The 26,976-nt window shown below is 47.7% G+C and overlaps 1 protein-coding gene across 2 annotated transcripts; it reads right to left on the reverse strand.

The window, feature by feature from the left end:
* Positions 1-1,491: 1,491 nt before the first annotated feature.
* CD244 (CD244 molecule) lies at positions 1,492-26,646 on the reverse strand. 2 transcript variants are annotated; one of them, XM_055334259.1, is made up of 9 exons: positions 26,382-26,646; positions 10,932-11,261; positions 10,572-10,844; positions 9,107-9,211; positions 8,598-8,665; positions 6,317-6,376; positions 4,541-4,603; positions 3,120-3,173; positions 1,492-1,588 (listed from the first exon to the last, which is right to left on the reverse strand). In XM_055334259.1, the coding sequence occupies exons 1-9, from the start codon at positions 26,440-26,442 to the stop codon at positions 1,508-1,510; spliced, it is 1,095 nt and encodes a 364-aa protein (XP_055190234.1). In that variant the 5' UTR covers positions 26,443-26,646; the 3' UTR covers positions 1,492-1,507. The 2 variants fall into 2 exon arrangements, with proteins under 2 accessions (XP_055190234.1, XP_055190233.1); XM_055334258.1 differs by having other exon boundaries at positions 9,107-9,214.
* Positions 26,647-26,976: the final 330 nt, after the last annotated feature.

Below are 26,976 nucleotides of genomic sequence, written 5' to 3' on the forward strand. Positions count from 1 at the left end.
TATCACTCTTTTGATGTATTTTTAAATGCTTAAAATACCTCTTCCATATAAGCTTCCCTTGTTTACCCCCAAAGAACTTCTCTCCTCATGTGGTCTGTCCTCACTTGTCTCCAGGAGATAGCCAAGCAGCCCCCAGGGGAGAGGGACCAGGCAGGGCATGAACAAGTGCAAGCTGTGACTATCTGCCATGAGACTGAATGGGCCTGGGATCTGGGGATCTGGAATCATCTGCTCCAGTGTGAATAAGACTGGGAGACACTGATGGTTTACAAGGAGTCCAGACCTCTCTCCAGTAGGTTAAAGACGTGGGTTTATTGATGGGCACAAGTGCCCTTCAGTTACTACAGAGAGGTAAAAAATATGGAAGGGGCACATAAATTTAACTCAGAAATTTCGATTGCCTTTGAATAACCATTTTATATTAGTTTTATATTAAACTCCTATGTTAAATACAGTGTGGGGCAATTGAAGAAGCAGGCTCCATGCAATAGCCACTGTTGGGGGTCTCTGAGTAGGACCTCTTCCAGTTCACACTCATCGCCTTCCTGGGCCCAGCCAGAGTCTCAGCCCCAGTCACCACAGCCTTGTGGAAGTCTGGCCTGAGGACTCAGGGGAGCCCAGCAGACTGTCTAGTTCCCAGCTGCTCAGCCAGCTGAGCCCTTCCTCCAGCATGTGCCATGGGGAGCACTCATCAGGGCTTAGAACTTAAATAGAATATGGTTTCTAATTGTGAAGAATTTGCGAAGAAGCTAAAATAGATTTCTAAAGATGTGTTCTTGTAAATCAAACCTCATACCGTAGACAAAGCTGGTCTCACTGTCCCTTTATCAGGACGGTATGGGCTCGGGGTGATTTTTCCATTCAGAGATCAGCTTGCTTTGCGCCATCTACTCTCACTCCTGCCCACTCTCCGCTGTGACCAAGTGGCCAGAGATAAAGGTTTAATGTGGGGGGAAGTTTTTCCCCTATATTTGAGTAAACCCCCAGCCTCCTCCATGGAGAACTGCCAGCAGCTTGTAGCTAGTTAGTCCATCCTCACAGAGGGGAGCTGTTTCTCTTGCTCTGAGTCACCATTATCTTTCCTCCCTCTTTAGAAGATGGGCCTGGGCAAGGGGAGGGTCTAGAAATATGGTCATTCCAGATTAGAGAGGAGGAAAGATGAGTAACACATTAGAAAACCAGGGGAAGGGATCTTGATGCTAATAATAACAGCACCCTGCATTTGCATAGCACTTGATAAACTTGCTGTGCGGCTTTGGATTTGCTTTGCGGTCTTTTAAGAACTACCCAACCTGTCTACCCGTTCTTGTCCTGTCTGTAAGTTGAGAGATATTATTTAACAGTCCTGCTCTTATTAGAAATCACTTTCAAAACAAGATACAGACTATAAACAAACTCCCGTATCCTCTCTGGACTGCGCCCCATTCTGTAGACTCCTGTGGTATCATCCATTGCGCTGATTCCCCCAAGCAATGCTGGGATGTGAGAGAGGGAACAGCTGCAGCAATTAGGAATATATGCAAAAGTTCTCCAGCTCCTTGCGGCTCAACCGAGCAGGGTTCTGGGCTTTGAGTTGTCTCTTTCCAACCTGTGGAAGAAAAGGAGAACTTCAGAACCTCCCACTTGGAGATCCTCATAGCAACCTTGGGAGGTATGAATTATTATCCCCATTTTACAGATAAAGAAAATGAAGCTTGGATTAGTTACATAAATAACAGGGTCAACGACTAGTATGAAGTAAAGGAGGGGCTTGAAGCCAGGTCTTCTGGCTCCAATTCTAGTGTTTTTTTTTAACATGACCCTGCCTAGATTGCATTGGCCCACGAGGTGTCCTCTACAACCGTAGTCTGTCTGGTTGGCTTTAATGTGAGGCTACAGCTGAAGTGCCAGGAATCCCAGCAGGTACCCATCCACCCTGTCCCTTGTGACCACTGGCAGCCTCTTTATTGGGCCTTGGAAACTCTGGTGTATCATGAGGCTAGCAGGTGGGAGTGCCCTCCATGCCCTAATTTCTCTAGTAAAAGTGGGAAGTATTATACCTACCTCATGGCACTCTATGAGAATTAAATGAGATAATTTGCATGAAGCCACTAGCAGGCTGCCAAATACATAATATGCCCCTAATAACTGTTGAGTCCCTATTTTCCATTACTTAAATGGCCTGATGGGAATATATTCAGCTACCAGGCTCAATGGTCACTTTATAGTGTCTATCCCAGCAGCAGCTCAAGATTACCTATACCCTAGAATGGTTCCCAATTACTTGCTAACTTTAGAAAGTCATTTAGATCTACTTACCCTCCCGTCTCTTCACCCTTGCCCCATACACCCTTGGAAGGGACAGATGTCCAGCGTACAGCCCACAACTGGAGACTAGCTGGAGGACAGCCCTAATTTAAAACACAAGCTCCCGGGGATCCCTGGGTGGCGCAGCGGTTTGGCGCCTGCCTTTGGCCCAGGGCGCGATCCTGGAGACCCGGGATCAAATCCCACGTCAGGCTCCTGGTGCATGGAGCCTGCTTCTCCCTCTGCCTGTGTCTCTGCCTCTCTGTGTGTGTGTGTGTGTGACTATCATAAATAAATAAAAAAAATAAAAAATAAGACACAAGCTCCCCACTGGGTATAATGTAAGACTAGTGAATCACTGACCTCTACCTCTGAAACTACAATACATTATATGTTCATTAATAGAATTTAAATAACAAATAAATAAAAATCTTTAAAATGGAGATAATAAAACAATAAAAATACATTTAAAAAATAAAACTCAAGTTCCCCATTAAGAGTCCAACCCTAATACATGATATGACCTTGAATTAGACCCTTGCTTTCATTGGACCTCAGTTTCTCCTTATCTCTAAAATGAAAACGTGGGTAAGAAGATCCCTCGGGGATGCCTCGGTGGCTCAGTCAGTTAAGAGTCTGCCTTTGGGTCAGGTCATGATCTCATCAGGGTCCTGGGATTGAGCCTCACATTGGGCTCAAAAAAAACTATTTTGTTGTTTTTCTGCTCATGCGCTCTCTCTCTCTCTCTCTCTCTCTCTCTCTCTCTCTCTCTAATGATTAAATAAATAAATTATCTTTAAAAAAAAAAAAAAAAGGTAGTTCCAGAATCTTACCTCTTCATAGATAGTATGACTGAAGGAAGAGCTCTGGTTCTTCTTAGATTCAGACTGCAAATTCAGACGGTAAAGAGTGCTTAACTTCAAGTTGGGAAATATCCCACTCCTAACTGATGTGAGAGGCCCCCAAAGAGACACAAGGTCCAAAAAAATCTCTGGACCCACAGCCAAAGGTGAATAGAATCTCCTGCCCCAAGAGTAAGTAATGGGGTTTATGACCTCCAGAGAAGACACAAGACATACTTGTGTGTGACATGAACCTTCTGAACCAAAGTCAGAGGTTACTCTCCTGCATCCACATACCCCTCAGATCCGCACATGCACACATTCCCAGCACACACACAAGCATACTCACACACACGCCTTCAGACAGGCCTGATACAAATACTGCTCAGACCATGCATCTCATCAACACAGAGCATACACACACACACCCCTAGTGTAAGCAGTTCTGGACACACATAAGAACTGACCCTACCACATACCCTGACCACGGTGAAACCCTAGGAACATTGGAATTCAGAAGCACTTTCAGTAGAATGTAGAGTCTCCTAAACAACACCAAGCCTGTGACCATCCCTATGGCCACGTATTGCAGCAGGTAACTTAATTACAAATGTCTCTCATGGCGGAATCTTGAGCGATTGAATAACTTATTGAAAGGAGGGTGAATAAAAAGTCTGAAAAATCTGTCTTAAATCTCTCCCACATTTGACCCTGACCTGCATGTACTCAACACTTCCACAGTTTGGCATATTCCCAACTTCTCATACTACCATGTTAAGTCTAGGTCTTCATACTATGACTCCAGCCTTGGAAATACCATTCATCCAACCCCTCTCCCACCCAAGGGGAAAAGATGACTAATGAGCACCAAGTACACAAAAGAGCTGTGAGCTCAGCTCAGAGCAGGATTTGAGGGGACAGTGATGGGTTGCCTCAGCCCCAAGGCCCCCACCAGCAGATGACTGGTCAGAACCTTTCTCTGGTTCCCTGAAAGTCAACACTGTGTCTCTCTAGGTCTGGGCTACTTCTCTGGCTCTGGGCTATATTCCCACACCTTGGAAACCCCTCTAGTATTTCTTGCTGTCGCCTCAGTTGGCCTCCTAAGGACAACTTAGCCTCTCTGCACAAAGCACCACTTTTCTATCTCTGATTGTTCTTGTCCCACAGAAACTCCTAGAGACTCCTTTAATCCACTGCTGGCTTAGTCTCAGAGCTGTTCTTTTTCTCCAAACACAATCAGAAAGGCATTTCTTCCTCATTTAAATAGAGCCATTTAACCCAAACTGCTTAGATATACACAACGGAAGGCAACTCACAGGGAAGTTGCCCACCCGCTCTGCAAATGTGGCCCTCCCGTGCACGTGCAAAAACCACATTTGCATTCACAGCACGCCCTGGAGGAGGAGACTCACCTTCCGGGAAGGCTGTACCAATGCATACAACGTATTGTTTTCTTGTGATGTAGGAGCAGAAGACTAAAGAAAAGAGAAATAAAAGTATTTCAGGAACATAGACCTAGCAGCATCCTAGGGCCCTCAGAGGCCATCTCTTCCACCCCTCCCCCCAGTCCTGCCCAAAGAGAAGCCAAAGTATTAGCCACAGGAACCCTGGACTCAGGAGGTCAGACACCTGAATGCCAGTCCGGCCCTGTCCACTAAGATGGAACCTAGTCTGTACACGCATTCTCCTCTAACCTTGATAACACACCGACGAGAGGAATGATCATCCTTGGCCCCACTCCACAGATGAGGCTCCGAAAGGATAAATAGCCCAAGTCAGATGGTGTAGTCACAGTAGAAGCAGAATTGAAACCCCAGACTCGCCAGAGGTGTTTCCTCAACACCTCAGTATATCCCGTTGGCAACATGCCTTCCTTCTCTGCACCTGAGCCAGGTGTCCTCAAAGGCAGGTAACCACCCTCCTTCTAAGAAGTTCCAGAGGAGGCGGCTCCTTATCACTCAGCATCTCAGTCTGAGATGAGCAATTTCCTGCATTTATTCAGATTCCTCCTGTTGGGATGCAATGTGGCTAAAGCTAGAAAACTGGCGGATATCAGCCACTCCTGCTCTCTCCCTAAGGCTCTTCAGCTTTGACCCCACTATCAGTAAATCTCAATATCACGGGGAGCAGAAGGAGTCAGTCCCCAACTTGGGGATTCCTGAGTGACTGTGAGGGTTGAGCACCTCCCTCCCTCCTCTGCTCCTTCTTCCTCAGCTCCTCTTCCCTTCATTGCCCTCCCTTCCCCCTCTGTCCCTTCACCCTCTCCTCTTCCTCCTTCTCTAGATCATTCCCTGAAACCTATCACCATTTCCCCAGGAATTTTCTTTGCCGGGCAGTTTAGCCACCAAGTTGAAGAGTTTACTGCGTTGGGACTGAATTCTTTAAGAAATAAGTTATATTTATCAGAAATTGTTCATCACTGGCCACCAAGAGGCAGCGTTCCCCTCGAGAGAGATGCCCTAGTCTGGGTTAGCGATAATGTTATTTTAGCTGTCAAAATTAGAGGATGCTTCTCCAGTTTATGGTGAATTTCTATAATCCCTGAAAGTGAAAGAGGAAGGGGCAGGTGGGGTGGAGGCCCAGAAGCCCTCTAGCTCAGCTTTGCCACTCCCCGGCTCTGCGGCCTGGAGCACATTAGTTAACCTGTGTCTGGCTCCTCATCTGAGAAATGGAGGTTGTACTGGACCTACTTCGTGAGGCTGTTATGTGAGATTCGTTAGGAAAATAGACATAGTAACTACTTAATAAATGTTATTGTTAAGTCATGAAAGATAAAAGAGAACAACCCAGATACCCTCTTTCCTGAAAACAGGTATAATGAGGAACAGAGATTAAAAAAAACAAAGACAACCTATAAGGGCCCCACTTATTGGAAGTGGCAGGGAAGGAAAAACAGAAGCTGAGTCCCCTGCCAAGTTTCCTCCTCCTCCCAACTACCTAGGCCACACCTGCTGCCACGCACGGAGGGAGAGAGAAGGCCTATCTACGTCAGACTTTCCAGCCCTGTTCAGCTCTGCCAAGAGACTCCAGAGCCACACAGATCATTTCAGTTTAATGCAGCTGAGGCCAAGCTGTCCTCTAGACTCTAGGAGCCCCAAGAGTCCTGCTATTCAGGAGTGTGAGCTTCCGGAAGGCCTCAGGGAGCCCTGGAGGCAGGTATGGGATGGATCCAAGACATGGAGTGGTACCTGGGACTGGATCATGGAGTAGATGGTGCTCCCTTCCCCAGGCGGATTCTGGTTCTGCTCCTGCACAAGAAATAGTAAAGGGCCACATGGTAACGTGAGCGGAGGGCCATGTCTGTCCAGATTTGGATGGGGTGGGGAGAGAGAGAGCAAACCAGAGGGGCTCCGGGAAGCTGGAAGGGAGGTGGTCATTAGTTGCCGCAGACTGAGGAGAGACCGTAGGAGGGATGACCCACCTGCAGTAGTTAGTGTCCCACCTGGAGTAGTTAGTGTCCCACCCAAGGAACCACCCAGGTGTGAAGAGATGCACTGAGTGACCGACCCATCCAAGGGGAATCCTATCACTTGCTTTACTTTGGTAATTTAGAAACTTACCTCTGCTGACTTCACAGCCAAATTGGCCACATTAACCACTGATAATGGGCTGAGCTCTGAGTAGGGCTGTGATCTGAGCCTTACCTCGGGCCTTGAAATTCAGAAGCTTTCACTGTGTTAAAGCCCCTTCTCTAGGCCCGGCCTTGGGGGCCAGTTTGCCCTGGGCCTCAGGCCTGCTGCCCCACAACAACCCCTGGACCTGGAGCCAAAGGCAGGGAGACCATCCTGGTCCTGGCCCCTCCTGCCCACAGGAGCCTGCCTTGGGGGTGTTTCACCTGAGTGCACATTGCCAGGTGGGGCTCCGAAGGGGACAAGAAGAAGCCAGCAGGGTCCATTAGACAGGGAAGGAGCTAGAGGAGCAGAGAAAACCTCACTATCCTTGGAGGCTAGAAAGTCATAGACATCTGGGGAAAAAAAAAAAAAATAACGGGATTTTCCGGCTTTGCTTTTCTGCCCAGACCTGAGTGTAGTGTCTCCAGAGAGGTCAGAACTGAGCCCCCCGTAAGAACACACGAACTCAAGATCTAAGCCTTCAGACGCAACCCCAGAGCCGGTAGGGATGAGCCAGCAAGGGATGAGGCCGCACAGGAGGAGCTCCAGAGTCAGAGGCAGAGACAGGCCTGCATCCCCGAGAGTCCTTGTACTCTGGCTCCCCTCCACTAGTCTTCACTTCCTGAACCTAAAACCGTCCTCCCTGTGTGGGAGGAGAGGCAAGTCATCAGGAGCATTTGGGCTTCGGCCGCTACAGGTGGATGCACTTGCTCTCAGGAGTCTATCCGCATCGGGTAGTGATGGAGAAAGGGTTTCCTTCACCTGTCACCCCCGTAGTCCACCCCCCACCCCCCCCCACCGCCCCCCACCCCACCCCCCGGCCGGGTTCCCCCTGAGACCAGGCCCGAGGAAGCAGCTTGTCCGCTCCACCAGGCCTCCCACCTGATAAGGTGGCAAATCTCGCCCCTGTGACTTCCTGCCTCACCTCCTCAGGTCCAGCACCCAGAATGGAGGTGGGAAGGGGCCTGTAGGCCCACGCACCCCCCCTCCACATTCAGCTAGGCTCTGCACCCCCCACACCTGGACCACTTCCTGCCCTGCTCAGCCAGAGCAGCAGGGGGCACTCTGCAGCCCCCACCCCGCAGCCCCCACCCTGCAGTCCCCCCACCCCGTGCAGCCCCCCGCAGCCCCCTGCACCCCCCCAGCAGCCCCCTCTCAGCAACCCCCCCACAGTCCCCCCAGCAGCCCCCTCGCAGCCACCCCTACAGCCCCCCTGCAGCCTTCCCTGCAGCCCCCCCACCCCCGTGCAGCCGCCCCCCCGCAGCCACCCCTGCAGCCACCCCCCACCCCCCAGCAGAGTTGGCCTCCCCTGCGGAGGCTGGCCGGAGCAGTTGTCGCAGAGGCCGGTGCCTTGTGCTGACCTGCCTGCTGCCTTGAGCACCCTGGGGGACCCTGGCCTGGCCCGGGTGTGGGCCCACAGACCCCCAGAGCCCCAGCACCCCCACACCGCTCAGGCTGCCGTCCCCTGCAGCCAGGGCGACCAGCAAGGGACCCCTAAAGGTGAACCTAGACCTGTAAGGACATGAGAGGCCGTGGCCAGATACAAGGGAGCCGGACTGGGGGGCCTAGCGGGCCGGTGAGCCTGGTGGGGACGGCGCCCCGAGGGCCGCGCGGGGAGCAGGATCAGCATCCCCCCCCCCCGCCCCTCCGGGTGTGCTGGGCTCCCAGCTTCTCAGCAATTTCCCCGCTTGCTGCTGCTCCTCCACCGCCGGAGCCAGGAGGCCCATCGGGAGGGCAGGCCGGGGCTGGGGAGCCCTTTGAGAAGCCACCTGGGTGGTACCCAGTGTCCCCCGGTTCCTGCCCGCCGCCCGAGAAGCACCCCCAGGCTAGGAGACCGACCCCAGCCCCCGAGCCGTACTTGATTCCTCCCCATCTGCACGTGGTTGACATCTTCATAAACCGTCAGAGGCTCCCCCGGGCAGGCCGCTGTAGGAGGAAAGCAGCAAAGACAGAGCTGGAGAGACTTCCAGAGGGTATCCCCACCAGGCTTCTGCTTCCTCCAGTCCCACCTCCGTCCCAGGTGGCTGAGACCTTGAGGAAGGTTCTAGAAAGGAGGCAGATTAGTGCTCTCCCCAGGGTACCCACAGGGCGCGGGAGCAGAAACCACCCAACACACTTACTGCACTGGGCGGGCAGGTCCCCCACAACCCAGTACCTGCAGCTAAACCGGCCCGTGGGGCTGTGGACATCCCGAGGGCCCCGAAGGTGTGACGTGGGAGCCAGGGCCCAGCATCCGCTGCTGCAGGTCCCCGAACATGCACAGCCATGTCCCAACATTCCAGAGGCAAAGCAGGTGCTGTGCTCTCAGGCGAACGGCCCCGGGGGCGTCAGGTTGGCAGCAGCACCTCCTGGGGACCCTCCACTTACCTGACTGCTGCTTCTTCCTCCTCCACACGCAGAAGCAGGTGAGGGTGACCAGGAACAGTATGAGTAGACAAATGCCGACGATCACCAGAAAGTACACAAAGTTGTCTTCTAGGGACCGGAAAGCACGAGGCCCGAGCTGTCAGCCCACCTCTCCGCTTCGCACCTATGCAAACCTGCACTCCCCTCTCACGCCCCACGAATTCACCATCAGGCCAGCTCTCTCTGTGGTTGAGTGACCTCCCCTGGGTGATGCTAAGAGCACGGATCTTAATACCTGGCAGGCCTGGCTCTGTGCCCTTGGGCAACTTCCTTAACCTCTCTGAGCCTCCGTTTTCTCACTTCTAAAAGGAGATGATGATCTACACAAGGGGGTTGATTGTATGACCTAATATATGTAAAGCATCTGGCACAGCAAATGTGACAACTGTCCATCCTTTTGTTAACTCACCAAAACTTATTGCACCCCACTCTGTGCCAGGCAAGGCCCCACTTTCCCCTTCCTGCCACTCCTCTGCTCTTCCTCATTTGAACTTCTACATTTAATATCTGTGTCACACATGTGGTCGTAGGAGCCCACGGACCGGGGAGAAGGGAAAGGAATTACGTGTTCTGAGTGCTAGCTGAGGCTCTTCACAAACAGAACCTCATCTAATCTTACCAGCAATCCTGCGAGGTACCTATTATCACTCCCATTTTACCCAAGAGAAAAATTGAGGCCCAGAGAGGGTAAGGAATGTGCCTGAGATCACAGAGCTAGTGAATAACGAAACCATAGCTGACATGACCCAAAAGCCAGCGGTCCTTGTCCCTCCAAATCGCTTCAGCTTGCTGGTTTCTCTTTTGCCCAGGAATGTCTGGTTTTGTCACCCCTATTTAACTGTAAGTTCCTTAAAGACAGGGACAGCAAGTAGGTTTTTCCCTGTAATGCCCATGCTGACACATTAAGTATTTATCTCATAAAAATTGGTGCAAACTTAACTTGAGATAAGTCTTAGGATGAGCATAAGCAATAAATCAAGAAGTCTTCCAGAAACCCCTGTGATCATCCTGATGTTCCCACGACCCAGGGCACTGTTGTACACCATAGTTACCCCTTGGGGAACTACGTGGCTTGGGGGGGTTGTCCCTCTAGGAGGAGGAAGTAGGTCTCCAGCAGTCTCTCAGAGGAAGGAAGTGATGATGGTCAGTAGCCATGGCAGGGCTGTGACCCACCCACCAAATAACTAAGCCTTCCCTCCATGAAGAAAGACTCGCATCTCCTAGGAGATTCTTGATGGGGATAAAATTCTTCCCAGACTAAGACAGGCCTGGTTTATGGGAACCTTGTGCCCAGAGACCAGAACCACCCCAGGGAGGGGCGGCAAGGCCCTTGAGGAGGCAGCCAAGAGATCTTATGCCCAAGTGTCTCCTGAGCCTGATTATGGGGTCCAACACCTTCAACCCTATAGTCCAGTGTCCCACTTACGCTTGCTGGCAGTCGGACAGCCCTGGGTGAGTCTGAGGGTGTGGTTTGCCGAGCTGACTGGATTGCTGACGTTGCAGGTATATATGTATGAGTCATTGACAACCTGCTCTTCTGATCTGGTGAGATTCATTTCTGTCTGGATCAGCTCACTCCCTCTATACCAAGCATAGCTCACGTTACCACTGCTCGAGACCGAGCAGGACAGAAACAGTTGACATGTATCTCCTTCCAGGACCCTCCACTCCTTCAGTATTTGGGGCATCTCGATATGATCTGGAAGCAGAGATTCTGATCAGAAAGGTGCTGGAGTAAGAGCCCTACAGGAGGCAGGGGGCAGGCTGAGCTGTCCTAGGGACTCACCAAATATAGAAACCTGGAAGTAGTGATTATCCACCTTCCCATTCTCATCAGTCACCTCCAGGTTGTAGCAGCCACTGTGGTTCAGCCGAACTGCCTTGATGAGAAGCGCTAAGTTCTCGGTTGTAAAACTGAGTGTACTGTCGAAATGATTACTAGTCTGGGGTACGTATTTGACATCAGACCCATTCTTCCAAGTCAGTATCACGGAAAATTCCGAAGCTAAGTACCACTTCACCTTCCATTGGGCAGAGTTTATGTGCTTTGTCGGCACCCCGAGGGGCTGTAAGAAGAGTTGCTGTCCTGAGAGTCCAACCACACGTTCAGCGGAACCTAAGGATTCCAGAAAAGAGAACCCAGGCTGGAGGTGGCAGGAAGGGTATCCGCCCAAAGCACTGCAGGCAGTTGGATGTGGCTTCCCTTGAGCCAAGAGGGTGGGGCTATGTTTGAGGAGATCAGAGCCTAAGAGAACCTGAAGGTGTCCTTCGCTTTCCTGTCTCCTCTCTCCCCAAACTCTGTGTCCCTCATCTGAAGGAGCCCACCAGCCAGTAATAATAGCTAAAATCTCCTGACCTCTTACTGTGGGGCAGCAGGTTTTAAACACTTTCTAGGTTTTAACCATGTTTAACTATGTATTTTAACAATGACCCTAAGGAAAAAAAAGAAAAACAATGACCCTAAGAGAGTTTTATCCCCATTTTACAGGTGGAAAAAAAATGCGTAGAAAGAACTTAAAACTAACTAGCCCAAGTTACACAGTGAGAAAGATGAGCTTGAAATCCGGTCAGTTTAGCTGTAGAGGACGACTTCTTAACCACAACGGTCTGAACGTGGTATCTGACATTCCTCCCTCCCCGCAGTGCTGAGATGACCACTAGCGGCCTGTGGTGACTGCTGGAAATTCTGAATGGCCAGACGAACCTTCTAACCTGAATTCATAGCTCCTTCTTCTGTCCTCCCACAGAACTAGATTCGTAATCCTCTCTTGTAGCATTTAGCACATCAGACTGTGGTCATTAGTCATTAACGTTTGCCAGCTTTTTAGTCACTAGAAAGTCTCCACAGGGATTGCTCCCTTAAGAATAATTAGAGAAAAATAAAACTACATGGCCTTGATATATCCCGCATTTGTCCTCTCTAGAGATCAAGATGTATGCTAAAAAAATAAGGGTGTGATATAGAGCTGCTAGTTATTGCTTACCGAGGAAAGCCCAGTCAGTAAAGAAAAATGGAAGTTTCAGCGGCCATTTTTAGCACGCAATAGTGGATGCAGGGAATACAGAGTTTTGCCAGGGAGCATCAGAAAGAATTTAGAAGAAGAATGGGAGATGGGGATTGTTATACAAACAGATCTGTTAAAATCGAGGACAGGCCGTTAAGAGGATAGCAATGGAGAGAAGGATTTTTAGATCTTCATATGCATTATAAACGCGCTCACTCACAACCACACCTTCATCCTGGCATTTCCTCAGAAGCCAGAGTAAATAATTAAGGAAATTGTGTTTCTTTAATCTTGACTCTGAAGAATAAAACACATAGGGTTCCAGGGCACCTGGCTGGCTAGTCAGTAGAGCACGCAAGTCTTGATCTTGGGGTTGTACGTTCAAGTCTTACACGGGTGTAGAGATTACTTAGAAAAAAAATCTTTGAAAAAACAAACAAGAGCATCTGGGAAGCTCAGTCGGTTGAATGTCTGTCTTAGGTTCAGGTCATGATCCCAGGGTCTTGAGATCGAGCCCCCATGTTGGGCTCCCTGCTCAGTGGGGAGTCTGCTTCTCTCTCTCCCTCTGCTGCTCCCCCTGCTTGTCTCCCCTCTCTCTCTCTCTCTCTCTCAAATAAATAAATGAAGTCTAAAACAAAACAAAACACATGGGGTTCCTATTCATATTTCCATGATTTGAACTGGCTCTGCCCTTTGCTAAACCAGAAACAGAGACTGTGTCTTTGTCTCCCATAGTTCTATATATATGAGAATAGGTCGACAGGCACAATCAAGCATTACACAAAGATCATGAAAACAATCCCCACTGGTTACAATCCCCAGTGTAACCAGGGGCCTGAAGAGTTGTGGCCTCTTTGTGTACAAGACATGGTTCCCGACTCCAGAGAATTTGTGATCCGAAAGCAGAAAACACTTTTACTCCACAATATATACTTAATAGTTGAGATAGATAATCATCTAAAGGGGTGCCTGGGTGGCTCAAGCGGTTAAGGGTCTGCCTTCAACTCAGGCCATGATTTTCAGGGTCCTGGGATAGAGCCCCGCATGCGGCTCTCTGCTCAGGGGGGAGTCAGCTTCTCTCTCTCCCTCTGCCCCTCACCCCCACTCGTGCTCTCTCTCTCTCTCTCTCTCTCACTCTACTCTCTCTCCCAAATAAATAAAATCTTTTAAAAGATTTTAAAAACAATCATTTTAAAAACAATCATTTAATGACTTCTAATTATGATAATGAAGACCACATTAAGACATGCTAACCAACGCTCCCATGGAGAATAACCAAAAAATATATATATAGGCAAAATATAAAAGCATGTTGCTAAAGGCATCAGGGAGCTAATAAAGCAGTGAAATACTATGGGGCCAAGATCTGGAAGAAGGAAATTCAGAGAGGTGAGACAGCATTTTTGACTCCTCTGCCTTGGAGGTTTGCAATAAACTCAAGAAACTAAAAGGACACAAAGTTCAGGGATCTTGTGTAAAGAAGTGGGTATATGCCAGTTAAACGATGCACTCTTGATTTCTGCTGAGGTCATGATCTCAGAGTTGTGAGATGGAGCCCAGAGTCAGGCTCTGTGCTCACCAAGGAGTCTGCTTGAGATTCTCTCCCTCTCCTTCTGCCCCTCCTGCCCTTCAAATAAATAAATGAATGAATAAAATCTTTAAAAAGAAAAGAAGTGGGTATACCTAAATCCATCAGATTTGGGGTTGGTATCGTAAAGGGCTACACACTGAGGGTAAGAGCAAACAAGAAATAGACCAACTCTCACAGGAACTGAAGCTTAGTTTTGAATCATCCCAACTCTTAAATGGATTAGAGTAATCTAGAATTTCTAGTATTTCTAACTTGGCTGCCTACTAGAGGCAAATATAAATTATTCCTGGAGGAAAATAACATCAACACAAGCATTAAATTATTTCTAAAATGTTGAGGGGTGCCCGAGTGGCTCAGTCAGTTAACTGTCTGCCTTTGACTCAGGTCATGATCTCGGGGTCCCGGTATGAAACCTCACATTGGACTCCCTGCTCAGCAGGAGGGCTGCTTCTCCCTCTGTTCCTCCCCCCACCCCACTTGTGTGCACTCTCTCTCCCTCTCTCTCAAATAAGTAAATAATCTTCTAAAAAATTATTCCTAAGATTTTCACACATAATGTCCAAAATGAAATAAACAAACAAGCCTAAGGAGAGGAGACATGTACAAAACTCAAAAAGAAAAATAATAGAGGGCAGCCCTGGTGGCGCAGCAGTTTAGCGCCGCCTGCAGCCCAGGGCGTGATCCTGGAGACCCTGGATCGAGTCCCACGTCAGGCTCTCTGTATGATGCCTGTTTCTCCCTCTGCCTGTGTCTCTGCCTCTCTCTGTCTCTATGAATAAATAAATAAAATCTTTAAAAAAAAGAAAAGAAAAATAATAGAAATAGGCTTAAAGGGCATCTAGGTAACTGTATAATTTGATTTAATGTTTCAAGGAATTAAAATTTAAAGTTTGAGAATTTCAGCAGAAAATCAATATGATAGAATGTAAAAATGGCCATGCCCCTTGCAAGATGGCTTTGTAACTCCACTCATCATCGAGAGATGGGACTCACTTCCCTATCTCCTGTAACTGGGCTGGCCTTCTAATACAGTGCAGCAAAAATGACATTATGCCAGGGGCGCCTGGGTGGCTCAGTCAGTTAAGCATCTGACTTTGGCCCAATTTCTGATCTCAGGGTCCTGGGATTGAGCCCCACCTCAGGCTCCACGCTCAGCGGAGAGTCTGCTTCTCTCTCTGCCTCTGCCCCTCCCCCCCACTCATGCTCTTTCTGTCTCTCAAATAAATAAATAAAATCTTTTTTTTAAAAGAGAGAGAAAGGACATAGAGATGGAAAATATTATACAACAGAGGATCAATAAGCCATTTTTTATTTTATAAAAAAACTGAAGTATGGTTAATGCATAGATTGATGAAAAGAAATGTGAAAAGATACAAATAAGCAATATCAGAATTTTTTAAAGATGTCACCATAGATCCTACAGATACTAAGATTTTAAGATATAAGCATATAAGAGCATATAAACTGCTTTCCATTAATAAATTTTAAAATTGAGATTAAATAGAAATTTTCTATTAAGTAAATTGAATCTATATTGAAAAACTTTCTCTCAAAGTAAACATCACTGGTTAACTCTACAAAATATTTAGAAAGAAGTAACTCCAATCTTATACAAAAGCTTTCAGAGATAGAAGTAGATAATACTTCTGAACTTGTTTTATTAGGTTAACATAGTTATTAGGTAGACACCAAAATCTGCAAGGTTGTCACAAGAGAAGAAAATTAAAGGCTCTTTCACTCAGAACCATAGGTGTAAAAATCCTAAGCAAAAGATGTACAAACAAAATAGAGTAAAACATATAAAGAAACAAGAAAGTGCAGCCTATTTACAAGGGAGGAAAAGAAAGTAACAGAAACTGCCCATGAAGAATTGTAAACATTGGACTTAATAGGCAAAAACTTTTTAAATTTATTTATTCATGAGAGATACACAGAGAGAGAGAGGCAGAGACACAGACAGAGGGAGAAGCAGACTCCTCACAGGGAGCCCAATGTGGGACTCGGTACGGTCCCTGAACCTGAAATCATGCCTTGAGCTAAAGGCAGACGCTCAAACCACTGAGCCATCCAGGCTTCCCTTTTTTTTTTTTTAAGTAGTCTCCATATCCACCATGGAGCCCAACACAGGACTTGAACTCACAACCCTGAGATCAAGACCTGAGCTGATATCAAGAGTCAGACCCTTAACCAACCGAGCCACCCTGGCACCCCTAGTCAAAAACTTCATATCAGCTGTCCGAAATTTAACAACACAACTACATCAATTAAAATTACTCAAGTTGAGGGGGATCCCTGGGTGGCTCAGTGGTTTAGTGCCTGCCTTTGGCCCAGGGCGATATCCTGGAGACCTGGGATCGAGTCCCATATCGGGCTCCCAGCATGGAGCCTGCTCCTCCTTCTGCCTGTGTCTCTGCCTCTCTCTGTGTGTGTCTTTCATGAATGAATTAATAAATAAAATTTTTTTAAAAATTATTCAAGTTGAGGAATAGAAAGAGAAAAGAATGAAGAAAAATAAGGAGCCTAAGAGACCTGTGGGATGCCAGCAAATATACCAACATGCGCATAATGGGAGCCCAAGAAAGAAAGGAAAGAGACAAAGGGGCGGAAAAAATATCTGAAGAAATAATGCCCCAGAACTTCCCAAATTCAATAATACATGAATATGCATATCCAAGAAACTCAATGAATTCCAAATAAGTTAGATACAAGAGATGAATACCAAGATATAGTCTAAAATGTCAAAAACCAAAGAAAGAGAATCTTGAAAGCAACAAGAGAAAAGCAACTTGTCATGCATAAGGAATCCCCAGTAAGATTAACAACCAATTTCTCTTCAGAAACCATAAGGCTAGAAGGCAGTGAGATGATGTATGTAAAGCACTGAAAGCTTGTGGAGGCCACCAACCAAGAATTCTATGTCCAAAAAAAATATCTCGCAAAAAAAAAAAAAAATGAAGACATTCCCAGACAAACAAAAGCTGGGAGTTGTTGCTAACAGGTCTATAAAGCAGGCCTATCCTACCCTATAAAGCAGGACTAAAGAGATGAAGGCACCAGGCAGTCACGTGAAGAAATAAAGAACAGTGCTGAAAGGAATTACATAGGTAACTACCACAGCCAGCATTATTACTTTTTGGTTTGTAACTCTTTTTTATGATATGGGGGAAAAAAGAGCTTAAAACAGCAATTATAAATCCACGCTAATAGGCACACATTGTATAAAGACGTCATTTGTGCCAACATAAAGTGGAGAAGAAAGAGTTGGTAGTAATTCAAATTAGCACCACTCCCTAACTTCCAGGGGGGAGACAGGGCTAGAGTTATTAACCAATCATGCTTATGGGATCATGGGATACTCTTGAAGAATCCTCCATAAAATCCCAATACCATAGGTTTTGGGAATTTCCAGGTAGGTGAACCCATCCCACTAGAACGACACACCCCAATTTCATGGGACAGAAGCTCTTGTATTTAGGACCCTCACTCCCAGACCTTGCCCTATGTATCTCTTCATCTGTACCCTTTATCACATCCCTTAATAAGCTGGTAAACATAAATATCTCCCTGAGTTCTGTGAGCTGCTTCCACAAATTAATGGAACCAGAAGAAGGGGTGGTCATTGGAACTTTTGACCTATAACCAGTTGGTCAGAAGCACAGATGACAACCAGGGCTTGTGACTGGCATCTGAACCAGGGAGCCACACAGTCTTGCGGGACTGAATCCTGAACTTGTGAGATCTGATGCTATCTCTGGACAGACAGAATTGAGTTGAATTATAGGACACCCAGCTGGTGTCACACAGAACTGCTTTCAGAAACCCCACACACTGTTGGTGGCCAGAGGTGTCATAGTGCAGTGTTCCGCGTGAGTGGTAAAGGAGTCATACAGGAAAGGAAGACAAGAGGGGAAACACTAGGTAGTGCGATACAGTTTTTTAAATGCAAGAGAAGTGAACTAAGAGTGGAAAGCCAGCAGAAAAGGAGCGGTTTGAAGAAAAGTCAGAGTCATCATCAGGGACAGAAAGGTCCCGGGCTGGCCTCGTGGATAAAGTAGTGATGTCCAGAGCATGCAGGAAAGGATGAGCCAAGCAGAGGTTAATGGGGTTGCTTATGGGAGCAAATGAGGTCGTTGACATTGGGGAACCCCTCACTGGTGTCTCTGACGTTGGGGAATGGTTGGTGGGAATCCAACCCAGGTGTCTGCTTTCCTGCAGAAGGTGGGTATAAGTTGATGGAGCCTGTGACCATGGAACTGGCCCTCAACAAGATGGTGAAGGTCTGGAATCATCTCTCTGGGAAATGGGAAGAGCTGAGGGCCAAAAGCAAGGAATCCCAGGACACCGAGGGCCTGGCTGAGAATGGAGGCTCTGAACTGGTCGTTACTCTTTGGTGCTGAATTTCCTCCCGCAGCCCTCACCAGCCTGGTGTGGGGAGAAAGAAGATCAGAGTGGGGCAGGGCTGGGAGGGGATGGGGGCAGGATGTTGTAGGGAAGGAACAGTGGAAGAGCAAGCAGGCAAGGTACTATGTACCGGGTGCTGGGACTCAGTCCCTTCCCAAAGGGCTTATACACCAAATGAAGAGACAAGAAACACCAGTATGAAAATAACTTTCATACAAGTTACCTCAGCCTGTGTGAGAGATAGGAGAGGCTCTGACAAAGTCCTGGCTTGTTCAGAGGGGAGAGCCACAGCAGATTCCGGTGGTCAGGGGAGGCCCTGGGGCTGCCACCACTGCTGTTGCTACTGTTCAGCAGCTTTGGGGCCCCTCTTCCGGTGGTTAAGAACAAATGGGATAAAACAGTAACTCTGCAGAGGGAGAGCAGACAGCACCGGGGGCGGGGGGCCGGGGGGGTGCTGTCAAGAAGATCTGACCAGCAGGGAGTCCCACTCAACCCCGAGCTCAGGTGCAGGAGCTGCAGCCTCCAAAGCTGTGCAGGGTCCACAGTCAGCTCTGTTGACTCTGACCCGAGCTGCTGGTGGAGGAGGGGTGAGGCCTGAGTGCCTGGGAGGGGGTGGAGGAGAGTCAGAGCAGCATACTTCCACCAGCCAACAAAAGGATGTTGAGGTTTTCTCAGCTTGGGGTTGTGCCACTAGGCGTAAGGTGAAGGCAATAGAGGGAGCACCCGCTGGGGACTATGTGAGCAGAGCCCAGTGAGATCCCAAAAGTGCTGGGGCAGGGCCCGCCTCAGTCAAAGCAAAATCATAAAGCCAATAAAGCACCCTCCAGGGCCCACATCCCATTTCATCTCTCCTCTTCTTCACTTAACCCCACACTTGGGGGGTTTCGCTGGCCATATTGACTCCTCTCCTCAGACAGTGCAACCCCTTATCCTCTATTGACCTTACTCAGCCCATGGCCCTCCCAACTCCTTGTAGCATTTAGCTGAACCAGCTTCTTTATGCTCTTTCTCCAAGCTAACAGGTGAACTTGTTTTTCATTTCCCATCCAAAACCTATGGTTTCCCTACTTCGTTCCACTGTTCCCTCTACTCACATTATCTTTTTACCTCACCCCTCTCCTGAGCAATTCTGCATCCCCCCACACCATCACCTCCCCCTAGAAGGAATCTCCATTTTCACAGCTCCCTTTGTGCTCTAAATGGATCTTGCCTGTCAGTGACACTTCCTTTATAATTATTGCTGCACATACTCATTTTCCTCTAACTGTTTTAAAGATTCTTAAGGAAGGACACCCAGGTGGCCCAGCGATTGAGCGCCTGCCTTTGGCTCAGAGCATGATCCCGGGGTCCTGGGATCGAGTCCCACGTCGGGCTCCCTGCATGGAGCCTGCTTCTCCCTCTGCCTGTGTCTCTGCCTCTCTCTCTGTATCTCTCATGAATAAATAAATAAAATCTTTTAAAAAATAAAATAAGGCTTCTTAAGGATACAATCAACATGTTTCATCTTTGCTTCATCAACAGAATCTTGCATAGTTCTTGGAACTTAGTAAAGGCTTAATGAAGTTAATTAATTAATTAATTAATTAATTAAATTCAAGAATGTGTCTCAGCTAACTCCTAGAAATTAGTCTACTGCAGGAATTTTGTGCAGAATATCAGGGAGGCTGCAGAGATGCAGCTCCCTTGGTTTTGGCCTTAGCCTTCCAGACTCCACACTCCTGCACCTTCACTTCCCATTTTCAGGGCCTCAAAAGGAAAGTCAGCAGCCCTGAAGCATCATGAGGCTCTCATATACCGGTTGGTTCAATCACTTTGGCAAGCAGTTGGCCAGCATCTGCTGCAAGTCACACAAACCCCATGATTCTACACCTAGCGATAAACCCAACAGACATTCATAAAAGAAAAACATGTACAACAGGCTACTAGCAGCATTATTATAATGAGGGGGGGCAACCCAAAGATTCATCAATAGCAGAATTGATAAATAAACCTCTGTATAGTCCTACACTGAAGTGCCATGAAATGACCATGTGTAAGTCGTAACATAAATTTCATCAGATGTTGAGCAAAAGAAGCCAAACACAGGGCACGTACCATATGATTCCCTTTACATACAAGCCAAACTAACCTGTGATGGCAGAAGTCAGAATAGTGGTAGCATTTTTGAAAGAAGGAAAAGCTAATGCATGGAGAGAATGTGTGGTAGACACACAAACATGTCCATTTAACAGTAACACATAGAGATGTGTGTTTCTAATTTTGCATGCTTTTCTCTGCATGTGTCACATTTTTTTAAAGATTTATTTATTTATTTGTTTGTTTGTTTGTTTGTTTATTCATGAGGGACACACAGAGAGAGGCAGAGACATAAGCAGATGGAGAAGCAGGCTCCTCACAGGGAGCCTGATATGGAACTTGATCCGAGGACCTGAGATCACGCCCTAAGCTGAAGGTAGCCGCTCAACCACTCAGCCACCCAGGCATCACACTTTAATAAAAAATGTCTGTTGGGGCACCGGGGTGGCTCAGTGAGCGAAGCATCTGACTCTTGATTTTGACTTAGGTCATGATCTCAGGGTTGTGAGATCAAGCCCCTCCAACGGGCTTCAGGCCCAGCGTGGAGTCTGCTTAAGATCCTCTCTCTCGGGATCCCTGGGTGGCGCAGCGGTTTGGCGCCTGCCTTTGGCCCAGGGCGCGATCCTGGAGACCTGGGATCGAATCCCGCATCGGGCTCCCGGTGCATGGAGCCTGCTTCTCCCTTTGCCTGTGTCTCTGCCTCTCTCTCTCTCTCTCTCTCTCTCTCTCTCTCTCTCTCTGTGACTATCAAATTAATTAATTAATTAATTAATTAATTTAAAAAAAGATCCTCTCTCTCCTTCTCCGTCTACCCTTCCCTGCTTATGCTCTCTCCCTCCCTCTCTCTAAAAAGAACAAAATTTGGGACGCCTGGATAGCTCAGTGGTTGAGCATCTGCCTTCAGCTCAGGGCATGATCCCTGGTCCAGGGATCGAACCCCACATGGGGCTCCCCGTGAGGAGCCTGCTTATCCCTCTGCCTATGTCTCTGCCTCTCTTTCTGTGTGTCAAATAAATAAATAAATAAATAAATAAATAAATAAATAAATAAAATATTTAAAAATAAATAAATAAGATTAAAATAATAAAAAGTAAATTAAACTTTTAGATGTCTGTTTACGAAGACAATGGTCCAGCAATGCCCAGAGTCACTTCTATGGAACCAGTTCCCTCCAGGAGGGTGCTGCAGCCCTGAGTTCTCTGAGTCCCAGTCCGTTCCCTGTGCCCAGTGACTTCACCATTCACTTTGTTTCAGGGGAGATGCAGTGAGGAAGAGATGAACAAAAACAACTACAGTCTTCTTAGGATTTGCCTGGGTCCCAGCCAGAGCAGATGGAATCAGAGACTCCTTCCTGAGAAGTGAAAATTTCAACACAATCTGTAAGAACAGCCAGCAAGCATGCCTTAGAGCTAATCCATGAGATGCTGCCCTGCCCTTTTATGCTGTCTGCTGCCCCTGGGTGTACACAGTCTCCAGTGTGTCCTTTGGGATTCACTCAAAATGCACACTCAAACCTGAATTTAGAGCCCAGACCCACCCCTGGGCAGCCATTTGAAGGTCCCTGTTTCCCAACGCATCTGACTTCAAAATCACCTCAATCTGTTTCTAAGAATGCCTAAAAATAATTCATTTTATTCACTCAGCATTTCGAGTACCTACTGTGTGGGCACTGTGTAGCTGTAATTATGTATTGAGTCCTGTAGTAGATATCAGCTCTGTGAAGGAGGGGCCCATGTAATGATTCACCATAGAATTCTCAATACCTAGCTCAAGGCCTGGCCCAAAGGTGTGCATCAGGGAAGGACTGGGAATCAAGAGGGAGATGTCCCTGTGAAAACAATTTGAATATTCTACATTATACAATGTAATAATAGGATTAAGTGTCTTGAATATGTGTTCTTTTAAGTTAATAATATTGCATTCTCCCAAAGATCCCAGTTGGGACAATGAGAAAACCCTCATCCATTTAAAACATCAACTCATGCAGGATTTTCTAACTCACTTTCAACTCAAGTGACTAGCCCACAAATTAGTCACTCTTCTTGCCTCTGATCACAAAACTAAGTAAAACATAGACCCTACCTCCAAAGAACTGAGCAACATGAGCAATCATTTGGAGGGACTTGGTGTAAGAACTTTCTAAGCATGTTATAATACCACACCTCATCTATGCTCACACATTCCTATGGAGCAGGCACCACTGTTGACTTCACATTATGAATGAAAAATCTAAAAAATAAGAGGTTAGTTAGCTTCTTCAATGCCACAGAGGGAGTACATGGTTTAAAATCTAGAACAGGGGATGCCTGGGTGGCTCAGCGGTTAAGCGCCGCCTTCAGCCCAAGGCGTGATCCTGGAGTCCTGGGATCGAGTTCCGCATCGGGCTCCCTGCGTGGAGCCTGCTTCCCCTTCTGCCTGTGTCTCTCCTCTCTTTCTATGTGTCTCTCATGAATAAATAAGTAAAATCTTGTTAAAAAATAAAATCTAGGGATCCCTGGGTGGCGCAGCGGTTTGGCGCCTGCCTTTGGCCCAGGGCGCAATCCTGGAGACCCGGGGTCGAATCCCACGTCAGGCTCCCAGCATGGAGCCTGCTTCTCCCTCTGCCTGTGTCTCTGCCTCTCTCTCTCTCTCTCTCTCTCTCTCTCTCTCTCTCTCTGTGTGTGTGTGTGACTGTCATAAATAAATAAATAAAAATTTAAAAAAAATAAAATAAAATAAAATCTAGAACAGCTTCAGGGCACCTGGATGCTCGGTCCATTAAGTGTCTGCCTTCAGCTCAGGTAATGATCCCAGGGTCCTGGGATCCAGCCCTGCATTGGGCTCCCTGCTGAGCAATGAGCCTGCTTCTCCCTCTCCCTCTCCCTCTGCCTTCTCACTCCCTGCTGTGCTCTCTCTTTCTTTCTCTCTCTCTCTCTCTCTCTGTCAAATGAATAAATTAAAGCTTTTTTAAAAAAATAAATAAATAGGGTAGCCCAGGTGGCTCGGTGGTTTAGCACCGCCTTCAGCTCAGGGTGTGATCCTGGAAACCCAGGATCGAGTCCCACGTCAGGCTCCCTGCATGGAGCCTGCTTCTCCCTCTGCCTGTCTCTGCCTCTATCCCTCTCTGTGTCTCTCTTGAATAAATAAATACAATATAAATAAATAAAAAAATAAATAAATAAATAAATAAATAAAATCTAGAACAGCTTCTCTCACCAATGAAACTCGCCATTAGACAAACTCTCACTTTCTTCTATGGATTAAAGTATCCACCCTTCCATTCATTCAATAAGTATTTAGTGAATTTTAATTGTGCAAGATACTGTTTTAGAGGCTGAAGATACAGCAATGAACAAAACAGACAAAAGCCTGGTCTTGAGGAGCTTACATTCTAGTGAGGTAAAGAGGAGCCTGGGAGACAGAAAAGAAATCAAAGGTGGAAGCAATAGAGCATGTACAATGGAGATGAGGACTACAGAGAAAAATAAGCGAAGGGAGATAAGGCGTTACAGGAAAACGAGGTTGACATTTTTAGTGGAAGTCATCACCAAGAAGGTGGTATTTGAGCAGAATCCTGAGGGGCTGAGGGAGCAGGCCAGGTGGCCAGCAGGGAGGTGGCATTCCAGGTAGAGAAAACTGGGTGCAAATCATGGAGTGCAGTGCTCTCCGGGAGCAGCAGGTCAGAGATGCTGAACTCAGGACATGAAAGAAAGGATAGAGGAAGGGGAGGAGGGTTCAGGGAGGCCAGATCACATAGACCACTGTGAAATGTGTGGCTTTTACGCAACATGCAGAAGCCTTTTGAAAAGGCTCTGCAAAGCTCTAGAGTGATAGGAGCTTCTTACAAATACATTATGTATATTAAATTCTTCGGTAAGCCAAGTTTAAAAAAAAAAGATTTCACTGCTGTCATATGCCCTGATGGGATGCCCTGAAATAGATGCAGCATCCCAAAAAGCATAGCCCAGCTCACACGAGGAAACCTTACACAAACCCAGATTCAAAAGCCTTCCACAGAACAACTGACTTGTACTCCAAAAAAATGTCAAAGTCATAAAAGATAAAGAAAGGCTGGGAAGTAGTTTTAAAAAACATAATAACAACAAAAAGGATGGCTGGCTGGGTCAGTCAGTAGAGCATGTGACTCTTGATTTTGGGGTTGTGAGTTCAAGCTCCACGGTGGATGTGAAAGCCTACTTTAAAAAAAATTTTTTTTCTAATAGGAAAATAAAAGACATAACAAAAAAAGGCATAACAACTGAAAGTAATACATGATCCTGATCGGATTCTGCACTGGGGAGGGAGTGCCATAGAGCACATTACTGGGACAATCGGTAATATTTAAATACGGACCGTGTATTTAATCGTATCAATGTTATTTTTTTAAGATTTTATTTATTTATTTGACAGAGAGAGAGCACACGTAGAGGGAGTGGCAGATAGAGAGAGAGGAGAAGCAGGCTCCCCCCAGAGCAGGGAGCCTGATGCAGAACTCGAACCCAGGACCCTGGGATCATGACCTGAGCCGAAGGCAGATGTTTAACCAACTGAACCACCCAGGTGCCCTAATTGTATCAATGTTAAATTTACTAAATTTGATAATTGTGCTGATACGATATTTTATTATATGGGAAAGCCATGTTCTTAGAAGATTCAGGCTTTAAAATTTAAGAGTAAAGGGACACGATGTCCACAACTCACTCTCAAATGGTTCGGCAAAAATTAATATTATTATACTTTTTTTCTATGTTTTTTAATTTAAATTTTGTTAGTTAACATACTTCTTATACATTTATACTCACACACCTATATGAGGACAAAGAGAAATAAAGCAAATGTGATAAAATGTTAACAACTGATGAATCCAGGCAAAGAAAATATAAGAATTCTTTTGTGCTATACTTGCAACTTCTCTGGAACTCTGAAATTATTATTTTAAACTTTTTATTTTAAAAATTTAGGGTTAAAAAATTAAAAAATAAAAATAAAAATTTAGGGTTGCCTGGATGGCTCAGTTGGTTAAGCATCTGACTCCTAGCTCAGTTCTTAATCTTAGAGTCACAAATTCAAGCCCCATGTTGGGCTCCTTGCTGCATGTGGAGCCTACTATAAATCAATCAATCAATGTTTAAAAATTAAGAGCACCTGGGTGGCTCAGTGGTTGAGCGTCTGCCTTCAACTCAGGTCATGATCATGGGGTCCTGAGATCGAGTCCCACACCAGGCTCCCCATAGGGAGCCTGCTCCTCCCTCTGCATGTCTCTGCCTCTCTGTCTGTGTCTCTCATGAGTAAATAAATAAGATATTTTTTTTTAAATGCTTTTGTTACAAATGCCGGTCCCCTCAGTGCTCTGGAGCCTAGATTGTCTTGGAGGACACAGGACAGCCCACGGTGGGTCTACCTTGGGTTTGTACCGGGCCCTGGACACACCCCACCCTGTGCCCCCCTTTCCTCCCCTTGCACCGAGGGTGCCCTCCACTCACCCCTCGCCGCCGACCTAGAGTGCAGCCTCCCATCTCAGAGCCCCCTCGACACCGGGCTGGAGGAAGGGGGAGCAGCCCCCAGCTGAGCTCGTCCCTGCGGAGTTTTCCATGTGCTCTGGAGCTTCCTGCCATTGTCTCCCTATTCCCCCTTCTCCGCCTCCTGCTCCAAGGCAGCATTTCCCTAATAATTTTCAGGTTCGCGTAGCCTCTGGGCTCCTGGAGGCCGCTGATGGAGGAGAGACGGGGCTATGCGGGCAGTCGGCATCACCCTCGCCTCGTCCTCGCTGTCTCCCTGCCTCAGCGACCATCTGTCAATCTCCGATTCCAGAACCACCAACTTCCTTAGAGAAACCCGAGCCCAGGGGCCACTTCTCTCTGCTGGTCATGGTACCAAGTTGAGGCTGTTTCCTTCATCCTTCCTACAGCCAGCAGAGGGGCCGGCATCTCCCCAGCACCCACAGGGCCCCCGGAGCCGGTGGAAAGCAGTGCCCGGGCCCCAGCTGCCCGGGTGGCAGACGCTCAGCCAGACGCCCTCGGGGGGCCTCCAACCCGCCGTCTGACCTGGCCCCCCCGAGCCGTCGAGGCCCCAGCGGCCCAGTGCCAGCCCACCAGTAAGCAGCCCAATCCAGGGGCTCCGGCTTCTGATCTCCATGGCCCAAGTCCTTGCCACCCCCACCCCATGCCGGGCCAGGGCCCCTTACCTTGGCCCCGATGCCCCTGGAGGAGCAGGAGGAGGGTGAGGGCGAGAGCCTGCCCCAACATCCCCAGAGGACCGGGCCACTCCTCTCCCGCCAGACGCGCTGCAGGTGCACAGGCTTAGCAGCTGCCAGCCAGGGCGACAGGGAGCAGAACTGCCTCGCTCTTTGTCCGGCCACAATTTCCTCAACTCAAGGCTGTTCTCAACGGCTGAGAGCGAACAAGACCACGGAGAAAGCCCCAGTACCTGGACCTGGTCCTACAGCTCGCTCGAGCTCAGGGCTCAAACTGGGCCTCAAGTGGGCGGGTGCTGAGTTCACAGTGACTCACAAAACCAGCTTTGAAATCCTGTCCATTGCTCGCTGCCTGGTTCAAGGGACAGACGACCAAGAAATGCCCCAGGTCTCCCCATCCTACTGGCAACACGGAGAAGGCTGCCAATGGGCAGGGGGGCCAAACAGCCCTTATCCCAGACTATCCCATTCCAGCGAGCACCGTGAAGGTGGGAGGAGGGGGTTGGGGACGTGTGGGCTGAGAAGTGGAGCCCTGAACAAGTGGGTGAAGTGTCAAAGCAGCGGGGGACACCAGAAAGATCTAAGA

This window comes from Nyctereutes procyonoides, unplaced genomic scaffold, assembly GCF_905146905.1.
Source record: "Nyctereutes procyonoides isolate TBG_1078 unplaced genomic scaffold, NYPRO_anot_genome, whole genome shotgun sequence".
Taxonomy (NCBI): Eukaryota; Metazoa; Chordata; class Mammalia; order Carnivora; family Canidae; genus Nyctereutes; species Nyctereutes procyonoides.